This window comes from Phyllostomus hastatus, unplaced genomic scaffold (assembly GCF_019186645.2).
Source record: "Phyllostomus hastatus isolate PE091 unplaced genomic scaffold, TTU_PhHast_1.1 phas_contig_159, whole genome shotgun sequence".
NCBI lineage: Eukaryota > Metazoa > Chordata > Mammalia > Chiroptera > Phyllostomidae > Phyllostomus > Phyllostomus hastatus.
Window position 1 is genome coordinate 21,789,094 of NW_025333640.1, and position 17,439 is coordinate 21,806,532.

Here is a 17,439-nt window from a genome sequence, read left to right on the forward strand (position 1 = left end):
TTCAAATCACCTATCCTTCAGTACTAGTGGGACGAGCGCGCTCTCAGGATTTGGACTAATGTACCTCGGCGAGCCCTGGCAGACGCCTGGGGGTAGAGCGGGACGGGCACACTAACACGGGCAAGGCCACGCGGCCGGGACCGCTTGCAGAGAGAGAGGACCGTCTGCGGTTTGCGCGTTTCCCATTGGAGATGAGTCTCTGGTAAAACGCCACTCAAAAACTCGCTTTGACCGATTTCACTTTAACTCACTTGGAGGTCATCTGCGGTCTCCCTTTTTGTGTAATTCAAGTTAATCTAGAGCTAATAGCGTTATCTTCGGAGGGGTAAGCGAGGAGAAAGAAAAAAATGCCCGAGGCAGTTAAATATGGGTGTGTATGAGAAAGACAGCTATATACACAGGTGTGTTTGTATGTATTGCGTGTACTGCTTTGTAACAGAGGCTCCGCGTTTGAAGGGATGGACGCACACACGGAGTGCCTGTCAGGAAAAACTCGGCTCTGCACAATGAGCCACAGAGCCACGGAGTGAAAACTGAGGAACGAGGCTGCCAAGTCCCCGGTCGAACCACATCCTTGCCACATGACATGTTTATTCCGACTCCTCGGGATTTATGCGCGACCTCCGGGGGGCCCGGAGGCTTGAGAATTTCAGAGAGACCCTCTTTCATAGATGAGGTGACTATCACAGAAATTGGGTGACTTGCTAAAAACATGAAGCCAGTTCTGTAAGAGATCTTTTTTTAAATGTATTTGATTTTAATCTTAGTTGGCCCTAAAAAGAATTGGACGAGGGCCAGGGAATCTTAAGAGAAGTATGAATTCCAGGGTCTCAAATTTTATGGTTTTCTACATAGCCCTGATACAATTGTTATTTCTTCACTTACATAAATCTAAACTATCAAATTCAAATGGTTTGCAGGAGAGCATGAACCAGGGGCTCCCACCGCATTAGTTAATTGGAAATACCTGCCATTTATATATATACACACACACATACACATACATACATACATATATATATATATATATATATATATATATATATATATATATAAAATGCCTGGACTATAAAAATAAGACAGCCACATATATTACGTAAAGACCCTTGAAACATAAATCAGCGAGGCCCCTATGCTATGTGTCTAGTTTGTGAGCCATTGTTTTTTCTGTGTAAAGACATCCTACCTGGTAAGGGCAAGCTTTGGTGAGCTGGAATTCACCAGTTGTGAAATTAACCATCTGCGTGTCGGTGCCAAACCTATAAAGAGAAAAAAAATATTTTCTTACAATAGCATTCAAATCACCAATCCGGAATAAAATGTGTGTGCACACACAGATTTTTATGTACGTGAGCACAGGTGTTTGCACACAACAACTCTGGCCCGGCCCCCGCACCGTCCCTGGCACGTTGCAGGTGCTCAGTGAAGGACTCTGGCGGCACAGAACGGGAATGTAAAGAGACAGACGGCAACAGCAGCTCACAATGGGAAGCAATTCGTTTTCTCCAAATGGATCACACCTATGGAACCTACTAGGAAATGACTCCCAAACAAGGGTAATTTCGTCTCCCAGTTTAATGTCCTGTGGACATCTGGCAATGTCTACAAAAATTTTGGGTTGTCACAGCCGAGGAGATTCTACTGGCATCTACTGGGCAGAAGTCCACGATGCTGGTAAACAGACTTCGAGCCACAGAGCAGCCCCTCCCCCTAACAGAGAATCGTTTGGTCAAAAATGTCCGCAGGGCTGAAGCCGAACAACCCGAGGATGAGGGTAGATCCTATTCGGCCCAAACGAGGAAACACTCTAAGCAAAGCTGTAATGATGCGAAAACAAGATACAACAGACACAGGTTAATCGTATCATCATCTTAGCTTGTTTAACAGCACTAGACTAAAACACTTACAGTTATTTCTTATGTGTGCCTAGAGAGCATTGTGATTCAGATTCTAAATTTTAAGAGTTTTATAAGAAATCCTGATTGTAAAGGTTCCCTGGTCAAGAAAAGAATATTCTGCTGGGAACTGGACTTGACATAGTAACCCCGAAAATGCCACATGACAAACAGAACCGATAGTTTCCAACAAGTTATGTGTGCCAAGGAGCTGGGTGCCCAAGGCACACGGGCGAATACCGCATCCACCCACAGAGAGGGTCGGGTGAAACACGTAAGGGCTTTAAACAGTCCGAGTCTGAACGGTGTTCCCCAGACCGCCCACCAGAAAGTCTTCACCGACTGGTGCTTTACCATTTGTTGAGCAGATGCACAGCAGCTTCAGGTTTTGGATACAAGGAGAGGGGAAGCAGCTGCAAGGAGACCGGCAGGGAGGAAGGGTTCTTCACCACAAAGTACTGCACCTGGAAAATGGGAAAGGAAAGTCAACACCACGGCATGGCTCCCACAGTTTTCCTGCAAAAAACTGCATCACCTGAGTTGAAGCAGGAGGAGCAATCACAGAGATCAAATCGAGAGACATTCTGGAAACTAAATGGGCCGCATGCTTCGAAACTGTCTAGGTCATGAAAGACAAAGGCTGAGGAAGATGAAAGGACAAAAATGACTCAACCATGCAATGTAAGATCCTGAATTGGATCCTGCACCAAGGGCGGGGGGGTGAGTGTGTGTGTGTGTGTGTGTAGCACATGCGAGTATGTGTCAGCGGGATAACTGGAAAAATTTGCATATAGACTGCAGAGTAGACAACACTATTCCAATTAATGTTACCTGTTCTAATTTAGATAAGTATACTCTGGTCTATAAGATGCTCCCGTTTGGGGACATTTGCACTCGAGTAACCAGAGGTCAGGGGTCATAATGTCTGATACTCACTCAGTGGCTCATAAAAATACGAGTGTGTGTGTGCACGCACGTTGAGAGAAGGAATGAGAAAGCAAGCATGGCAAATATTAAACATTGATCAATTCTTTGTGAAGGGCAATTGGGCATTCTTGGTATTATTCTTGAAACTTTTCTCTACATTAAAATTATTTCAAAATCAAAAAAAATTGTAAAGCAGTCTTAGAATGTCATCCCTAAGCAATCCAATGAGTGTCAGACGAAGTGTAAAGAATTCCTTGAGCCTAGTGAGATACGTCTTTGGCAATGAGGCTTATGAGACATAAATGGGAGTCGGCTGGTGTCATTGCCTTCCCTTTGCCCTTCTCACTGCCACCCGTGTCAGGGACAGAAATCAGCACACTGACGATGCGGCGTGAACAGGGAGAAAGAGCCTGGGTTTCTGATGGTGTCACGGAGCCATCTCACCAGCATTGGGCCTCTCTCCTGCATGCTTCTCTGGTTAGGAAACAAACTAACTCCTGTTCCAGCCAGTGGTAGTCACGGTGTTCTGTTGTTTGCAGCTAAACACTTTAACTGAAAAGATTTTGGACACAAACTTCGTAAGATGTGTTTGTTCTGTGCACTTGCTGTCCATCCAATAGAGTTTTATTCCTTATTTGGTTATTCTGATGCCTCGCTACTAAGCACCGAAGGGCATATATGTATCATTTAAACTGAATTTAAATTAGTTTTGGTTCTGAAACAATATTTAAAGCTGGGAAGTCTCTGGTAACTTAAAATCCAGAGCGACGGACTGTCGCTGACAATGGGATCCTCACCACGCTGTTCCTAAGGGCGGTCGCGCTGAAGTTTAACATGAGGCCCGGCTCTGCGACCAAACGCGGCAGAAAGGAGACAAAGGCTTCTGGCTCCTTGGGTTTCTTCAAGTGGGCGAACCGAGTCATTCCTAGAACATTTCTCCTGTGTAATTTGTAAAGAAATCATTATGAAAACCAATTTTGACACACACACACAAAGAGGGAATTGCTAAATGTATCATCCCCACTCACAGGACCAAGGGGTCTTGGGAAAGATGGCTTATTCGGGGTCCAGGGAAGAGAAGGTACAAGATGACCGTGGAACATTTACTAGAAAGCAAGAAAGTGCTCAAGAAATGATGGGGACATGTCACAGGGACCCCCAAGTTAGCCTGAAGGGGCTCCCATCAGCCAGATGTAGGTCAGATTAGCATCAAAAGTAATAATGATAATGGTGGTAACGACCAAAGAATCAACAGTGATGCTCAAAAAAAAAAAATGTAAAGATGAAGAAAGTAAGTAGGAACATCACCATTTTGTAGCCATCTAAAAACTGATCAGGACAAGGATTATCAATGGATGCTAAAATCCTGGGTGAAACATTCTTATAGGGCAGGAAATTTATGTGAGCTCAAATTATCATACCCATCTTTATTAATTGCAAAAGGAAAAATGTATCCACCATGGAGAAAGAGCTGCCACACATACAATGGAGAGTCAAATGACTCAGCAATGTCAATACGGGACAAATGACACTGATGTCCCTTCTGCAGTGATGCAATGAGGACACAAGACCAACCACGTATTGAGTACTCCTCCCTACAATGTCTAACGTGAATGTAAACTCAAGGAAGCAAGAAAAAATATCCAAAGTGCTGAACATTCTATAAGACAATCAGCTAGAACTCTATAGAATGTGAACATTATGCAAGATGAAGAAGGGTGGAGAACTGCTCTAAAGAAAATTATGGAAATGCACAACTCCTGAATAGATCTTAAATTTCAAGAAAAGGAAAAAGAAAAAGACAGCTATAATGGATATTTTGGGGTGAACTAGCGAAGCCTGAGTATGGACTGAATATTAATTAGGTAGTATAATGGGATCAATGTTGAGTTTGCTGGGTATATAACGGTATTGCGGTTATATGTACCAGAATATTCACCTTAGGAAACAAAGTAGTTCTGAGTAAAGTGTTGGGGGTTGAAGTGTTGAAGGTGAAGTGCACACACACACAGATAGAGATATATAGAGAGAAATAAAGCAAATAAAGGTGTGAAGAACTGGTGAATCCAAATGCAATATTTGAGTATTCACTGCACTGTCCTTTCAACGTTTCTGAGGTTTGAGATTTGCCTAAATACAATGCTGGAGCGAAACATCAATTACTCAAAACTCAGTACTGCAGTTTCAACAAAGTCGCGTGTAGTTGTGTCTCCTTAGTGCTGAATGAATACCAGGAACGAAGAAAGGTGGGGACCTACTTGCAGCCATCGCCATTTTTGAGTCTCTTCCATCTTTCGTACAGTTTATTTGCGAGTTCGAAATCCACATCCCAGGTAGACCGATCCAGAGGAAGGCTGCCATCCCAGTGAGGATTTTCTAAAAGGCAGATCAGATTTCACATTTACGTTTACAGAAAGCACAGTTCCATTGTAAACATGGCCAAGGCTGACTGAAGCTTCTCGGCCTGCGAGGACCGCCAAGGGAGCGCGTGCCCTCCCCGCTCTGGCTGCGTTGCCCCAAGCCCCCCCCCCCCAATGGCAAACGATGTGTAAACTCAAACAAACATGTGGAAAGCAAAACTAAATCGAATTATGTAAAGGTAGTAACAGAAAAGACACGTGGCTCATGATGCAGTCTGGAAGAGGTTAAAATTACACTCAGAACGTTTTTAACAGCTTTACATCTCAAAGGCCAAACTGCTTCCATGTAACTGCCAGTGATCATCGAAGTCCTTCGGGCTACTGTGTAGAATGCTCTCTACTCCTTTGTTCGGTCCCTTCTGTGCTGTCTGTGCTACAGAGCATCTCGGGGGAGCACAGGGGGACCTCCCCAAAGAAACCTCTGGACTACAATACTCCCCTTGAATTTAACATTTGAATAAACCAAAAGGCAGGAACAAAACAAGAAACAGCCTCTATATCAACACCATGGCCTCGGTCTCACTCAGCAATGCGGACCCCTGCAAGATGCTGATGCTCCTGTAGCTAAAGTCTGCAAAGGCAGGCCCAAATTATTTTTAATAACTTTTTATCGACCTTTTTTAACTTTCCAATTTCTCCTAGTGTCAAGGTTGATCAGCCAGGGATGATCAAATAATGTGTCTGGAACACCTTCCGAAGGACAAGTGACTTGCGGGGGCATTAGTTACACAAGGACTTCAGCATGGTTTTGGAGGACTCTGAACAATTTCATGTCGTTCTGTTAAGGAGCATGCTCTTTCAGAACAGAGTAAGATGAGATTATGTTCACAGGACTAATTATCCCATCTACAAATGCCAATTTGCCTCACAACTTCCCACCCAACCCCCACCTAGAGCTCTAAAGAGAGCCTCAGGGCAAAAGACTTACCTGCGTTTGACTTTCCCATGAAATAATGCATGCCACAATGTGCTATCACTTCAAAACCCAGACTCCCTTCCTAGATTGAAAAGTAATATATGAATAACTTAAAACACAGCACTAAACATAAAAATCCTAATGCACTCAAATGCAAAGCAGACGCTGGCCTCCGCCTCAGTGAACTTTCATTTAAACAGAAGCTGAACAACTAGAAGGTGATCTTGGCTCCCTTTATCCTTGAATAGGAGCTCTGAATGGTCTCTCACAGGGAGGTTCGTGACGGTGGATTCTGTTCAATAATCAATATCCACAGTGACAAACTTTGGGCCCCTAAGACACCAAGCAGCATTATGAATTAAAGGTGAAATCAGTGTCAGGATATTCTTAGTAGGTTTTTTACAAAAACTGTACTTGAACCCTCAGAAACAGCAGACCGACCTATGCTAATTCCTAAGCTACTTGGGGATGCTCAAATTAACGTCCTATTTCCTGCAGGTGAGGAAAGCACGCACTTGCTACTTCCACACACACCTGACGCCTGCCTGCTCCTTCCCACAGTCCCTCTCCTTGTAAACATCTCTTGATTAAAAAAAGAAAATTTCTATGAAACCTTTCCTGACCAAAATAGGCACACACAAAAAATTAACCTAACATTTTGTTTAGTTTTCAGAAGTCCTATCTTTAGGCTCATAGCTAAACATGCGGCATTTCTATCTATGAAACACCAATGCTAGTAAGTGAGAAAAATCATAAAGATGGTTGCATGAATGTCTCATAGTGAAAAATCAGAACCCAGCATCATACAGAATAGCTCGGATCAAAAAGAAGCAATAACAGCAACTAAATGAAAAGAAAGAAACATTAAGAAAAAAATGAGACATGTTTAAGATCTAAATTAAATATCATTTACCCAGATTTTAGAAAGCATTTTCTTAATTGTGAATCCTTTCAGACTTTTAGACTTGGCCCACTGAAGAATTTCAAGGTTTCTGACAACTGCGAGTCACTTACCGGAAGTCTACATAAAGCATTTAACCATCTCACTTTTGACGTCATTATAAATATGCGCTAAGAGCTGTGTTTTCTACAGCAAGTACTCATTCCTTGCTTCACACATTTTGGAGATAAATGGAAATGTAATTGATCTACTCGTGCTGCCTTATTTCATTCAAGAACCTGAAATTACTTTTTGATGAATAGTAACTTTTTCCAAATAAAGATTTCTACATCTAAACAATGCACCATCTATGACTGGTCTGGTAACACCCTTAAAGAGAGCCTTAAAGGCATAAGCTTAACTCAGTAGATAAAACCCATGCACTATAGGTTAATAACGACAAACATTACGACACATATATAGTTTTGTAAACAATACCTTGGTCGGTGCAGAGTAAATCTGTAGAGGTATTGCAAAAATGGCACCTGTGTTTGTAGTCAAAAATACATTGGTGAATAGATTTATGGGAATGTCTTTAACAACAAGTTTCAAAGAAAATATATTCCAACAGCCTGGAGGTAGAAATAAAGGGCCAGTGAAATTCAGAATCTAAAAAAAAAGAAGAAGAGAAATTACTTTCCTGACATAAACTATGATTAAAATCATTATAAGGTAGAATACTAAACTTCTATACTTTGAGAAATATAATTTTACTCAATTATTTCCAGGTCAAAAATTGAAATATTTGTACATAAATGATAGGCTTCAAATAATATTTAATATTTAACTGTTTGTAAATTTCACAAAAGTAATCATGTAATTTTCATAAGTGGTGCTTTGCAAAAACCTACCTCTTTTATCATAAACCAGGCTTATTTTTACTAAATCAACCCTTTTAGTATAAATTATACATTATAAAATATCTTAATAATGGTAAGAGCAAATATCTCTGAAGGATAAATCCTGGTTCCTTTGACTTCCTTGAATAGTTTAAAAAAAGACAGAGAGATCCTAAAAGTAATTCTGAAAATGTTAAAACTACTTGCTTTAAAATTGGCAAGTAAATATTAACTTCAAAATATCTGACCATGCACAAAGCTTAAAATAGGCTAAAAGCTGGGAAAAAGTGCCGCTGTACCTTCAAAAGGCGCTTGGCCTCCTTGGGCACAAACACATTGTTTAACACCACACTGCGGTCAAAGTGGCTGAGGCACCACACTGTCCACACTCCCGACGTGTTCTCGTGGGTCTCCAGGTGGAACTGGGCTGCAGACAAGTCCATTCTGAAATACCTGTGAACAAAGCACGTGCAGGCATCAGCCCTGAGCGTAAGACAAACGCCGGCCCTCGAACGAGATTCCAATTGCAAGAGCAGCACTGTGACATGTCAGAGACTGATGCTAGCACTGGGAATAACCTTACCGATCGCCTTTTCCGACCTTCCTTCGCACACGCACAGCACAGAAGGCCAGAGCGGAAACGACGGGGCCAGAACCCAGACAGCTAGCTCACAGAGGTGGAACCAGGACCCAGACGTAACTGAGAAACATGCCAGGAGTTTCGTTTCTCCCACACCTGGCTGCCTGGCCCGGAACCTATTTCGTGAACTGACTCATTCAGCTTCCCCTTTCCCATTCCACAAACAACCCTTTCCCTGGTGGTCAGCAGTGCTAGTGCATGCAAGGCAAGCCCAGAGGATTAGACAAGTCTTCGTTATATTTTTCTATCATTTCTAAGCAAGCTCGCACACACACACACACACACACACACACCCCCCATACATTTTCAGGGAAAGTGGAACTAGCCTACCCTGGAACCACTGGAGAGGAGAGGCATGCTTTTAGTGTTGGAGTACTCTTTGTTTTCCTCACGACCTCCTTCATTCCACTGTCGCACGGTGTAGCTGTTTCGAGGGATAAAGAAGTAAATGTCAAGCATCAGTATCTTTTCTTTCGCTACGCCTAAACAAGAACAAGATAGGAGTGTTATTCATAACTTTTTAATTATTTCAGTTTTTCTGTCTCCATTAAAATCATGCATCAGATATCAATGGTAAAATCCTTTCTCGAACACCATATTTCTTCTTGCCTGGCTGGCTGCCAATGATCTACAACAGGGTGTCTGTCACCCCACCCCCTTTTCATAAACCAACCTCTCACTTCTTCCTTGGGGGGAAAAAGGGTCAATGCTTGTGGCGTTTATTTTACAAAGCTCTGCATTCACCGTAAGTAAGAGGAACGCCCTCAGGTCTGCCAGAGATGACAGAAGTGATGAATGGGGCTCAGCTGGGTGGGGGAGGGGGAGCATGTGGAGGCAGGAGCAAGGCAGAAATACAACCTCAATGACAAGAAGGAGCTCCTCCATCAAGGTGGGAATGCGTTGCCCAACACCGCTGCTTTGTCAAAACAACCAGCTGTCCTTGAGCGAGGCCATACTATTAAATCACCGGTATTGCGTTCTTAACTCTAATGCTAACGCCCGATCTTTTTTCTTAAAGTTAGATGTGTGATTAAAAAAAAATGCTAATGTGAACAAAAAGTATAAAAATAAAATCTACCTTTCACTCCTCCCTCCCCAATGATCTTAGAGGAACAGCTGCTAACAGATTCTTGAGTGTTTTTCCAGTTTTCCTATTTCATAAGCAAGTACGTGGATGCCCTTAAAAAACCCACATGCACACTCGCTGCCTGCGTTACAGTCCAAGTGTGCTTTCTAACAGCTGCGGGGTACACCCCGAAGATGACCTACGGCTCAATCAGTCTCCTCCCAGTGGCTGTCCCAGTTAGTCCTGCTGTCACACACAATGCACATTTCTGTAGGTAGAGCTTTGAATACACGTGTATCTGTAGGTAAGTTCCTAGAAGTAGAATTAAGAATTGAAGAGCACACAGGGGCATTTTAAATTTTCATAGAGTGCCCATTTTCCCTCCAAAAACACCTGTAGCCATTTATACTCTTGTCAAAAACACGACTGCTTTCCTCTCCTAATCATGACCAACACAGGAGATTAACGATCTTTTTTATTTTTATCAATCCAAGTAATAAATTACATCTCCCTTGTTGCTTTCAATTAAATTTTCTTTCGATACAAGTGACATGTTTTCATGTTTAAGATGCATTTGCATTTCTTTACAGGAAGCTCAGCGGTGAGAACCCAAAGGCTGGCACTCAGGAGGCTTCTGCACCACGCGCCACACGAAGCATCAAGACTGGGGCGGCACAGCCTCTCTCTCCGTGAAAGGGTCTCTCCAAACACATTTATGTTCTGGTCTTTCAAGTCACCCCCTGCGTTTCGCTGTACACTCAAAATCCCGAACACAAGTGGCCCCAACAACCACGTTCTCCATAGAACGGCGAAGCCTGGAAGCCAGCCCAGCCCAGCCCCCTCCTTAGAGCCCGGCCTCGCCTGGGGCTGTAAGTCATTTCACAGAACCAATGGCCATCAACTACAAAAACAAAAAGGCAATCTCCAACATTTTAAAAATCTGTACCTTTGCAAGTAAAAGAGGCGATCTTTGTGAAGTTCGTTGTAGAAGAAGGCAGGAGTACCGGTTCAAACTGCAGAGACAGGGCATCTCTCTGTGAGAAATGATGAACATCCTAGAACAACAAAAAAATCCACATCACCGCTCATGGCTCGGCCACTGTTGGTCTCATTTGACTCAACTCTGTTACGATGAGGAAGGAGCTCAGACTCCCATTCATTCATACAGCAACTGCTCAGCAGATGCAGCTACAGCAGTGTGAAGGGGGTGCCGACAACCTACACCCCAAATGGGTGCGAGCAGGGAAAAGCGGGTTCAAGTGAAAGCAAAAGGGCACAGAGACAAGCGTTTCTGTATCTGCCCCTGAAAAACCCTCATGTCCTGCGATGAAACGCACGCTTGCTACTTGATGTAAGCGTTGACCATTACCTGTATCCATATCAGGCTGTTTCCCGAGTGTAATATATACATATTTACGGCCGAATCATCTGTCCAAAAGAATCAGAGGGGTGAGATTGAAACAAAAGCCATCTCATTCTCACACATGACACATTTTCTCTAAAAAATATAGCTCGTTTTTCAGTACCGCAGTTGAAACTGGGAACTATTTTCTGCCAGGTATTCTTTTAAGTCACAAGAAAAAGGATCCTTACAAAAAGACTGACCTGCCAACCCCGGTTCATAAAGAAGGACCAGCAGAGAAATCCTGAGGTTGGCCCTGACCACGGCTGTGCTGAGTGCAACCAACCACCAGGCGGCTTCGGGTGAGGCTCCCCTGTCCCGTGGGTGAGACAGCCCCTGCTTTCCTAAGTTGAACGACCACACTTGGGAAAAATGCAGCCCTGGGGTCTCAGAACGTGGCCTCCCTTCTAACCCTCCCCTGCAGAAGCGGGACAGGAGTCTTCTCGACACTGATGTCCGCCCGGCTGCTCGGAGAATCACCAAAAACTAGGGACCCGAGGACAGGAAAGCTCTCCTGCTGAATGACCATTACTGCAATCAACTCTGACGGCCAGAAAGTAGATGGTGTTTGGTCAGCAATGAAGACTGCCGATAAAAAAAAACTATATTCTGGTGTCATTCCTTTCTCTGAATAGGTACACGTGTGTGTGCGCATGTGTGTGTGCGTGTGTACACACTCATGTGCTAGAACAGGCTGGACGAGCAATGGATAACAGCAAACCCTACATCATAACTGTCATGGATCACATAATACGTGTCTCCAACAAAAGTTCTTGGAGACTTAAACTGATTTAACTCGGTTGTTTCTGGTAAGCAGGACACACACATTTTCAAAAGTGAAACTCACAGAACAAACACTGAAATTTAAATGACTCTAACGTGTCAGGCCTCCGGGACAACCAGTGTCCCATCAACTATTTAAAAAAGGACAAGACAGGAGGCTTTTATCAGCTGAGCTTCTGCAGGCCGGTAAAACTAGAACATGATATAAGACTTCAAATACTCTGTGAATATTTTTATTAGATTCTTGTGCCCAATTAATTTGTTTACTATCTCCAGCATGCCAAGGAAAATTATTCCCTAGGAAACTCAGAATAGTTTGCATTTGCCTCTTCATTTACCCCCCAAATTTACTAGCAGCTGCAGGCTGAGAACCAGTTGCTGTTACAATCTCTTAATAATGAAAGCGGAGGCTCTTCTGGGTTGAATTGCAATGATACAGTCCACAAGTAAATGCCGCAGAATGATGACGCATAATTACTCATAATTTATTACCGTAAAAACTTTCAAATATTCCGCCTTACCTGAGGTCTCAGATTTATCTGTAGCTACATATATAATAGAAAGGTGATCTAACAAATCTTGTGTGTTTTGTTCAAATTCCTTCGAGGAGTTTTCCATTGTTACAATTATGCTCATCTGTAGCCGTAAAACATCATCTGATTCCAGATAACAACTCTGAGATGGGAGGGATGGGGAAAAAAAAAGGAAAAACTCAAAAAATTATCTGAACTGTGTGATCTCGAATTTTAGGGATAAAAGCACTTCAGGTAGGGGCATGCGCACTTCTGAGAACAGGATGTGCTGCTTTGTTTTTGAACACTAAGCAAAGAGGCAGGAAGAAAGGCAGAAAGAAAGCACTAAATTTTTTATTTTTACCTTTAATCGCTGACACACTTTATTATGTAAACTGCATTCCAGTTGCACCTGCAAGAGGCTAGTATTAGTGGTTTCTGCCTGAAAGAAGACAAAAGAGGGGGAAACGACTTAAGAGCAAGCAAAAGGCACAATCTAGCATGAATAGCAGACAATCTATCATTTATTCAGAAACCACATTTACTCATTCAACAAATATTTGCATAGCTGCTCAATTGCTGGGTATTACTCTACTTACTGGAAAGACAACACTGAATGAAACAGAAAAATCTGTCCTGTCACTAAGTTTACATTCTAATGGAAATCATAAGCTCTCCCCTCGGGCAATAGGAGAATTCCGACTATGGCAATGAGCAGATGAATATGTTCTAAATATACACAGGAACGCTGCAGCTTGGCATCTCATACTTCTTGAGCACTTTGTTTCAACACGGGAGTCTGCTGCTATTTTAAAGTAGGGGCACCCAGTAAAAGCCAGGGAACTGTTCTTACATCTGCCTTCCTTCACAGAGTGACCTTGAAAGCAACGACAAGACCTAAGAGATGTCCAAAGTTCAACTGGCTGTACTTTTCTTAATTTTTCAATTACAGTTCACATTCAGTATTATTCTGCATTAGAGTCAGGTGTACAGCATAGTGGTTGGACAATCATGTACTTTACAAAGTGGTCCCCTTGATATTTCCAGGACCCGCCTGGCACCACACACAGTTATCACAATATTATGGACTGTATTCCCTGTGCTGTGCTTTACATCCCCATGACCATTTTGTAACTACCAATCTGTACTTCTCAGCCTCTTTGCCTTTCTACCCAGCTCCCCCACCCACCCTTCCCATCTGGCGGTCATCAGTTTTTTCTTTGTATCTGTAAGTCTGTTCTGTTTTTCTGTTCATTTTGCTTTGCTCTTTAGAGTCTACGTATATGTGAAATCACATGGTATTTGTCTTGTCTGCCTGACTTATTCCACTGAGCAGAATCCCCTGTGGGTCCATCCATGCTACTGCAAATGGTAACTTTCACTCTTTGTTACGGCCAAGCAACATTCCACTGTACGTACGCACCACATCTTCTTCATCCACTCGTGTTTTGGCACACACTTGGCATGCTTCAATATCTCGGCTATTGTAAATAATGCTGGCCCCGTGTGCACTTGAAAAGAATGTATATTCTGTCGCTTTGGGTTGAAGTGCTCTAAAAATATCAATTAAATCCATCTTGTCTAATGTGTCACTTAAGGCTGCCGTTGCATGACAACAGGGTGTTCAAGTCCCCTACTATGATCGCATTACTATTGTATATCGTATTTTTAACATGTGCAAGAGCTATGAATGGAAGGAACAAAGTACGCAAAAGAATGCAGAAGTTCACCAAGTTCGAAGATCTTAAGAGCCACAGATGATACTGACTTATCTCAAAGCAGGAAATGCAGAGTCCCGGCAGGGGCACAGCCATCTGGGATGGAGGGCGGCGCCTGCAGGTGCTGAGTGCGCACCGAAGCCATGTGGGTGGCGCAGCCTGTGACCCCAAAGGACCTGCCTGTGAGAGTCCCTCTTTCGCTGGGTTTGACGTGTGGCGTGGTTATTACCAAAAGGCACGAGGCTTGGCAGCCACCATCAGAGCACCAGAAAATCTCCGCAAGGTAAGAAGGCATTCCTCAGATCCTGGGCTGGCGTAATTTCGGGCAAGTGTCTATTTACTCCAGGAAGACTTAGTGAGAAGTAGAATCACCCTAATTATGTTTAATTTGTTAGGTTCACAGGAATTACCTAAGCACATTATACAAAAACCCATTTTAACTACTTCAATAGTCATTCAGGCAATTAAAGTACAGAAAAAAAAATAAAAATATTTCAGAAGTTTAACCAAGCTTGTAAATGGGACCAAACATTCACCAACAGCTCGTTTTAAAAGGTACAGTAATTACTAGTATTTGCTAGACTTAAAACAGAAAACCACCACTTGTGAACAGAACCAAAAACCTGCAAGATCAAAGATATTTTTGAATTTGTCTTTCTGGGAACAAATCCTGCTACCAAAGACATGTATTTTTTTAAAGCCCAGCACTTCTCTGAAACTGCTTTCACCAAAGTTACAAATGACCCCCATGTTGAAATCCAGTAGAAACTTCTCCTTGTGCCCAACCCTTCGCCCCAACCTAACACCATGAGCTGTTTGTCCTTCTGGGGTTTCTCATTCGTCCTTGGCTCTTCCTCCTGGGACCACTGGATGTTGAAATTATTCTGGATTTTGTCTTTTGCCCTCTTTACTCTCTGGGGGAAGGGGTGACTGGGTGGGGGTGGGCGGAGAGGCTCTAGGACAAGTTCAAGTTTGTTTCTCCAGCTCAGACCTTTCTGCACACCCATTCATCCAACCAACGACAGGGCGTGCACCTGAATCCTCCCTTATACAAGCCAAGGTCGTGACCTTGCTCTGCTGCCTCCTCTTAGCACCACGATTCATGTGCTTATATAAGCCAGAAATCTGAAAACCAACTTTACCTTCTCAATTACCCTCATAAAACAAACCCCAAACCAACTCATACTGATTGTACCTTCTCAGCAGCCCTTGAATCCATTCACTTATCTCCATGCCTGTGGGCCACATCCAGCCCACTGCCTGCTCTTGGTAATAGAGCCTCACTGGAACACAGCCATCCTCATTCCTCATGTATTTTCTATGGCTGCTTTCAGGCTACAGTGGCAGAGTTGAATACTTGCAACAGAGGCCTATAAAAATAGCTACTCTCTGGGCCTTTACAGAAAAAGTTTAGGGACCCATCGCGCTAGTGGGAGGGAGAGACAGAGGCAGGTAGGCTGCTACACCAACCTTCTCCTGGCGTCCCAGTGTCCACCTCTGCCCTCTCCACACCACTGTCCACAGTGCATCAAGAGTGAGTTTAGAGAAGAGGGTATGGGGCTGACAAACGGTGACGGAAGGAGAGTTGACTTGGGGTGGTGAGCGCACAATACACACTGACGTATTATAGAACTGTGCAGCTAAAACCTATATAATTGTATTAACCAATGTCAACCCAATAAATTCAATAAGTGAAGGGGAAAAAAAGTTGAGTTGACAAACATGCAAATCAGGTCAAGTCACTATCTGCTTAAAACCCTTCAAAGACTTCCTGCTTGGCCCGAGTCCCAGACCCTCCACAGTAGCTATAAAACTCAGACGCCTGCCTAGTCTCTGCCTCCCGGTTCATGCTCCTGCCTCACAGGTCGACTTTCTGCTGTGCTTGGCCTTCCATCTCTAAATGTGCTGATCCTTTGTTTTGAAGCCACATTTCTGACTCACCTTCCCCTCCACCTAGCTAAACCCGATTCATCCTTCACGTCTCAGCTCAGACATCACTCAGGGCCGGTTTCCTGACACCGCACCTGCACCTGGGCAAAGTGCCGTTACTCACACCCACAGCACCTTGCACCTGACCTTCCGTAACACTCCTCATGATAATGCAATACCCTGTTCGAGGTCTGTCTTCCCCAGCAGACTGTAAGCACCTTGTCTGAAGGTTTATCATGATGCCTACCGGTAAGTCGGCACTCCCTATACAGCCGGTGAGAAAAGACAAGTGGGCACATAGCTACCTGCTTGCTTGAAAAGGGAAAGAAACTACAACTGATAAGCATTGGCTATAAAAACTAAAGTCTATCCAAACCTGATATTTTGCATGTGCTTCTGACCTAAAACTTTCAATGAAAGCTTAAAGAAAGACCCATATCAAAACACTTTCAACATATACTTTATAATTAAGTTGGGTTTTTATAACCTATAACAATTTAACCATTCATCTTAACCTGGTGAAGCAATTCTCTTCTCTAAAATATTTTTCCAACTGTTGAAATAATGTTAGGAGTTCGAAATTATGATTTGGAATATGATTAAAAATCCTATTTGCACAGTCATCTGATGTGATTGAAATCCTAATACTTTGTCATACTTGCTAAATTATGGATGGATGGATGGATTTAGAATGTACCATTTTACGATTGTTCTTTTAGCTGCTAACAAAACAAAAACAACCCACTACGTTGTTTCCTTTGCTGCAGAACATGTTGCAGAACCCCACAAGGGGGAGTTCCAGCACCGGGGAACTGCCCTTGAAGCATGCTAATTTTTCCCAAAGAGAAATTCAAACTGTTCACATCTCCCTTTAAAAAAAAAATCTATTGATTGTAATCTCGATGTTAAAAAGAAAACCATAACCAAAACAGGAGCCAGCTGGGGCAACCACACACGCTGGGAATACAAATCCCGCCCCCCAGAGGACCCCAGCCGGGCCTGTTTGCAATGGCTGAGGGGGATCTCCTTCCCCAGGAGAGTGCCGGTGCAGATTACAGAAGAAACACAAACAACCTATTTCTCTGCCTCCCACACCACTTGAAAAAATGAGTTCATAAATTTCATAGCTAAGAGGAAAAAATAATTCCTTAGTTCTCATTAAGTCCAGGGTATTATTACTTCCTTTGAGAAGGCAGGGGCGGGGTGTTGGCTGGAGGGGAGAAGTGACTTACCAGAGGGTCCTCAAGTTAGTTAGTGGAAAAAGGGAAATAACAGCAGGTCTTTTAAGACGAGTCAGCATTTTTTCCAAGTAAATAAGAATAAACCAAATCTATTCCTCCTAGGTACTTAAAAGCCTAAAAATTCTTCAGCATGGAAACACATAGAACACATTCCGAGACATAGCACAAAATACAGGAAAACAGCAATGTAAAAACTCCTTTTTTAGGGCTT

The 17,439-nt window shown here is 43.1% G+C and overlaps 1 protein-coding gene across 2 annotated transcripts in view; it reads right to left on the reverse strand.

The window, feature by feature from the left end:
* Nucleotides 1-17,439, reverse strand: part of TMEM131L (transmembrane 131 like) — a 139,266-nt gene that overhangs the window by 33,941 nt on the left and 87,886 nt on the right. Inside the window, exons 8-19 of one of the 2 annotated variants that reach the window (XM_045831653.1) lie at nucleotides 12,705-12,752; nucleotides 12,350-12,503; nucleotides 11,013-11,071; nucleotides 10,590-10,698; nucleotides 8,908-9,001; nucleotides 8,237-8,390; nucleotides 7,537-7,707; nucleotides 6,171-6,240; nucleotides 5,081-5,198; nucleotides 3,620-3,761; nucleotides 2,250-2,359; nucleotides 1,187-1,259 (exon numbers count right to left, since the gene is read on the reverse strand). In XM_045831653.1, the coding sequence (XP_045687609.1) occupies nucleotides 1,187-1,259; nucleotides 2,250-2,359; nucleotides 3,620-3,761; nucleotides 5,081-5,198; nucleotides 6,171-6,240; nucleotides 7,537-7,707; nucleotides 8,237-8,390; nucleotides 8,908-9,001; nucleotides 10,590-10,698; nucleotides 11,013-11,071; nucleotides 12,350-12,503; nucleotides 12,705-12,752 (1,302 nt within the window). Of the gene's footprint in view, nucleotides 1-1,186; nucleotides 1,260-2,249; nucleotides 2,360-3,619; nucleotides 3,762-5,080; nucleotides 5,199-6,170; nucleotides 6,241-7,536; nucleotides 7,708-8,236; nucleotides 8,391-8,907; nucleotides 9,002-10,589; nucleotides 10,699-11,012; nucleotides 11,072-12,349; nucleotides 12,504-12,704; nucleotides 12,783-17,439 lie in introns of both variants that reach the window. The other variant, XM_045831652.1, reaches the window with a different exon arrangement.